This window comes from Olea europaea, chromosome 6 (assembly GCF_002742605.1).
Source record: "Olea europaea var. sylvestris chromosome 6, O_europaea_v1, whole genome shotgun sequence".
Lineage (NCBI taxonomy): Eukaryota > Viridiplantae > Streptophyta > Magnoliopsida > Lamiales > Oleaceae > Olea > Olea europaea.
The window spans coordinates 21,194,648-21,199,967 of NC_036242.1; the positions used below are offsets into that span (position 1 = coordinate 21,194,648).

Genomic DNA, 5,320 nt, shown 5'->3' on the forward strand with positions numbered 1-5,320 from the left:
TTTGATGAAAAGAACTAAATAAATAAACTAAGCAATTTACAAAGTACGACAATGAAAATCTTAAAAAGGGATGGATTACAAGCAATGAAGCAAGACGAAATAATATTACAATTGTAATAATTTAAAAGTTGAAATCTTTACAAGTGTCACAATTCCAATAGACGCCGGCTTCAAAATTCACTATTTGAAGAATGAAACCTGGTGTCAGCAAGGGTTCCTAAAATCTCTTGCATGATTTTGAATGTGCGGCAAATGAAGTCACGAGCTTTGACAATTCCATTCACAACCGCTGGGTGAAAAAGAGCTAACAAAAGATATTCATTGAAAATTGTGAATAAAGATAATTACTACCTCATTCAGCAAGGCTTTCTTTTGTCCACCTTTAAGTGAAGATTGTACCATTTTTTCTTCCTTGAACGTTCCCTAGAAGGTTTTCTTTTACTTGCTTCTCCCTCGTCACTTTCCTTGAATGCACCCTTGTTCTTGCTCCGACTACTAATGCTACGCTTTATTTGTGGAATGATTGTGTAGGCAGCGTGTATTTCATTTCTCTGTTTAAGAAGCTCGTCAATCTGCAATTTCAACAAGAACCGCAGGTTTCAGATTGCCCAAGAATGAAAACCCACAAATTCAAAGTATTCGATAACTTTGGGTACAGATCAACTTACAGCTAGCATTTCTTGCGTGTATCTACTTGTCATTTCAGTAAATTGAGCTAGAACCTGTTATCACGTCGCTCGAAAATAAGTAAAATACAAACTCCAGTGTACAATATAATTTATGGACAAGAACAGACCTCCTTATATTCGGTTTCAAACTTAGAGAGTTCCGCTCTTTTCGACAAAATTTGGCTTTCCACGGTTCTAAGGTTCTCTTTTTCTTCCATGAAAGGTGCAGCACAAAGAGCTTCTATGGTGTAGTTTGCGCTTTTGAAAAAATTATCACCTACACAAACAGGAGCATATAGATTTATCTTTATGCAAGGTTAAACAGTCAGTATACGCAGACAACTTACAAGGAAAAGGAGGTACCATAAACAGCAAAATAATGGGTGCCGGACTTTAGTTCATTTATTTCACATGGCTGAAATCCATCCAGTTTCTTGAAGAAAGCTGCATCAGGATCCTTCGCTGCTGCAATCTGAATCAGGCTCAAGAAAAAATGGAATGCTGAATGACATGAATGGATGACTACAGATTTAAGAGGGGGATATGGTCGAACAAATTATTTACTCACTGAATTCTGTGTTTGGTCCATCCGGTACACAGGGAATCCAAGAAAATACATCCCAGCCGATGTAACCTTTCCTGTTTTTGCACTATCCTCCTACACAAGAAAAGGAAATATATTATATAAAGGAGCTATTCTTGTGGAACAACGTCCATTAAATATCCATCTTTATAGTGCATGTTCAATTGAGTTGATAATGTTTCCAAAGAACATGAAAGAAGCAAAAGATAAGTGTTTCAACCTGCAGAACGAGGCTTAATCCACCATTTTCTTCTTGATCAAAATACAATAGCTGCAAAAAAATAAGGGACAGTTAAACTAATAAGATACCTTTTCTATGAAATAAAACTAGTAGATCATCAAGATTGAAGAAAAAGAATATTATATTTCACCGATAAGAGAACATGAGGAAAATAGTGATCTTGGAATTCTTATGGTGTTAGCCTCTGTTTGACCCTCTTTTTTCAAAAATTCATTTTTTCAAAACTCATTTTCAACCACACATTCTCTCATAAAATAATTTTACATGCAAATCTAAAACTTTTTCTTAGTTTTTAACCACACATTCTCTAACAAAATACTATTCCAAAATGCATCTAGGCCCAAATATGGGGCTCAAACAGGCACTCAGCATTTGATTCACAGAAAGATCCTCGAACAACTACATTCTGTACAGACACATATCTACAAGAGCCAACCAAACATGTTTGCTTTGAATATCAAAAAAAATTTATCACTTGAACAAGAGACACAAATTGATACATTTCCAACTCCAAAGTCCACGACATCAAATAAGAAACAGCATCCAGGTAAAGTCTCTTCTCTTAGGTGTGAAAGATTAGATTAATCATGACATAAGCATAATCAAAACTATCCTAAAATAAAAGATTTATCCAAAAGCTATATTGGCATCAGCTTTAGTTATATATAATGAATATATGAAATAAAGGAAAACCTATTTTGATACAATAAAAAGAAAAAAATTATTGATACTTAAGGAAAAATATGCTCTTAGTAGCATACTCAATTAAGTAAAATACAAAACCATCGACTAGAGAAACAGGTCTAAAGCAACAATGACTAGTTGCTCATTGAAAAATAAAATAAACTGGGAGACAAATCATAGCACAGATATTCACTGGATCACCCCAATGTGCTTCGTTAAAACTGCTTGCTTTTCCTTTATAACAGGTCAGAGTTCTTCACATTCTGGATCACCCCAATGTGCTGAAGTTCTACTCGTGGTATATACAACTTCTATCATGACCTAGGCCAAATAAAAAATGTGCTTCCGTTATGATTGCTACATTCTATATAGTCTTCGATGGCACCACTCAGCATTAGATTGGATGTTCTCGCCACTCTTTTTCCTTTCTCTAATTGACATTTTCAGGTATGAAATATCAGCTCACCTATGGTTGGTTTTGGAATATTGTGTTGGAGGCTTTAGTTATATATAATGAATTTATGAAATAAAGGAAAACACATTTTGATACACAAGAAAAATTTATTGATACTCAAGAAACAATATGCTCTCAGTAGCATACTCAATTAAGTAAAATACAAAGCCATGGACTAGAGACACGGGCCTAAAGCAACAATGAATAGTCGGGCATGAGGAAGCAACAAAACTGGGAGACAAACCCGCCATTCAAAATCAAAGGCTACGAGCATGCATCATTTCTTCAGACAACTAGCAAAATATCAGGTATAAACACTGTCTCACATTATATTTCCCTTCCGTAAATGGAACTTTTAGTTCTGAACTAGTGGGGATACAGTTTTTTCATTTCGTTGATTACTTCAAGGAGCTTTAAGTGTGTCTGAGTTATATATCAAAGAACTGAGTTGACAAATTAGTACATTCCCATTTCCGCTAGCTCCATTCAAAACTAAAGATAAGAATATAATATGCAAACAAAACGTAAGAAAAATTATGTTAGTGTTGAATCCTAAAATTACAGAAATTGTAGTGATATAGTGAGAAAATCATAGCTTACCAAACCCCTAGAAAATTCAGTCAAACCTCACCCACTACAGAGATAGATAAAACAAAGCTTTGTAAACATGTTTCAAGTGTTGCAAACCACCAAAGTAAAATGAAAGTGAATAGAACATGAATGTAGAGAATAGATCAAATAGTGGTCTCATTACTCTCACTGTTTAGAAGATATAACCTTATTCAAGGTTTTCTCAGCCTGATACCAAACCCCTAGAAAATTCAGTCAAACCTCACCCACTACAGAGATAGATAAAACAAAGCTTTGTAAACATGTTTCAAGTGTTGCAAACCACCAAAGTAAAATGAAAGTGAATAGAACATAAATGTAGAGAATAGATCAAATAGTGGTCTCATTACTCTCACTGTTTAGAAGATATAACCTTATTCAAGGTTTTCTCAGCCTGATGGCATAAAGGACACAATTCAAAATAGCAGTCTATTGTTGAGTTATTATCTACTTCCTACGAAGTAGATTTATGATGCAAGATTGTTATAATTAATACTCCAACTTTGACACCCTAAACAAAGAGCTATCCGGGACTAGGAACAACTCAGATCTCTCTCTCTACCCCCCTCCCCCCCTTCCTCTACTCCAAGTAGAGAAAGCATGAGTCAATTGCATATCTTATGCTCTAATACATAGCGCTGACTATTTACAAACCTTAAACTTGCTCTTCTCTGGTGAACAAACTCGGCAAACAAATCCCCCCTTCGCTTCCTCTTCTGTTATGGTAACAGAATAAAAATGAGCACATTGCTTTTCAACCTGTTGAAAGAAGAAAATGAATTTCTCTGAACAAATCATAATAACACATTTGAATAATTTATACTGAAGCATAGAACAACACCTACCTTCCTACACAGAGGTTGCCCAAGTGGAAGTGGACGAATGGTTACCACGCCATTCAATGCTTCCTCCAACACAGTGGCTGATACCGTAGTTTTGATGGGAACGCCAAGTTTACTACTTGCAAAATGTAATAGTACAATTAGTGTATGAAATAGAAACCAAATAGTTTTATGAGAACACAGCAATGGAAGTAAGCAGAAAAAGAAAAAAAAGAAGATACAGATAACAGAAATTATAACTGACCTAAAAAGTGCAGCAAACATAGTATTGACAGCTCCAAGGCTTGAAAGATCCAGTTCTAGTTCCTGGCTTTCAGATTCCACAGCCTGTCCCAAGAATTTTTTTTTTTTTAATCAATTTTTAAACTAAATAATTCAAAATTGGCTAAATTAACTGAAGTAAATAGTGGTTTGAAACACAAGGCAGAGCACAGAAATATTCACCGCAAAACCAGCTGTGTCATACTGACGCCTTTTATCTGGATCAGACAAAATATTATAAGAGAAAGTGGCCTCCTTGAATATATCTGCAGCTTTAGGATCATTTGCATTCTTGTCTGGATGGTACCTACAGTTTTGTTACATAAGTAACTACCAATTTCGTCTGACTAGCAAAACAGAACTTTTGACACATAAGGGCACAAACACTCACAAGCGTGCACACACACAAAGCAGAGAAAGAAAGAGAGATCAACCATTTCACAAGATACTGTTCAGATCACCAATGAAGCATCTACTAATAGGGGTGATGATATAGATTATTTTTTCTCTCATCGGCAATAGATATACTGTAAAGAGGTCATATAATTGTATATAAAGGTAAAAACTGAGAGCTTGAACAGTGTAACAGACCAACAGCAGACACAGGACAAGGAAAAGAGAACAGAAGCAAGACGAAGAAATAGACCGTCATCTTGCAACTTCTCTCGAATGAGATTTTTCCTATCATGTATTTATTCACAATTTTCACTTTGTCCAAACAATGAACTTAAAATGGCACTTCTGGCGAACTGAAGTTACTTATAGAACTATACTTCCTACAGCTGATATGTGTCCACTTTTCAATATTCAAATAGTCTTTTTCCTTTTTTCCAAATCACAGACTGAAACAGCGCAACCGCGGAAGTACAACACTAACGTGCTACCTTTCGCACCTATCTTGAATGTTTAAGCACAAATGATTTCTGCAAGAACATTGAAAGAACAGGCTTGTTTTGCAGGAACCCCCCCCCCCCCCAC

General features: G+C 35.5%; 1 protein-coding gene across 1 annotated transcript; it reads right to left on the reverse strand.

Annotated features, from left to right (window-relative positions):
• LOC111396143 (chaperone protein dnaJ 16-like) lies at positions 1-5,180 on the reverse strand. The gene is made up of 11 exons (XM_023022456.1): positions 4,526-5,180; positions 4,326-4,408; positions 4,085-4,196; positions 3,894-3,998; positions 1,472-1,522; positions 1,237-1,326; positions 1,032-1,140; positions 797-945; positions 669-722; positions 400-572; positions 1-304 (listed from the first exon to the last, which is right to left on the reverse strand). The coding sequence occupies exons 2-11, from the start codon at positions 4,343-4,345 to the stop codon at positions 259-261; spliced, it is 909 nt and encodes a 302-aa protein (XP_022878224.1). The 5' UTR covers positions 4,346-4,408; positions 4,526-5,180; the 3' UTR covers positions 1-258.
• Between the last annotated feature and the right edge of the window lie 140 nt (positions 5,181-5,320).

Excerpts from the sequence above, each read along its gene's own strand:
- LOC111396143 (XM_023022456.1), bottom strand. The coding sequence starts at position 4,345 with ATGTTTGCTGCACTTTTTAG. Across the intron at positions 3,999-4,084 it reads GGCAACCTCTGTGTAGGAAG|GTTGAAAAGCAATGTGCTCA; the intron begins GTAGGTGTTGTT and ends TTCTTTCAACAG. Across the intron at positions 723-796 it reads TTGAAACCGAATATAAGGAG|GTTCTAGCTCAATTTACTGA; the intron begins GTCTGTTCTTGT and ends ACGTGATAACAG.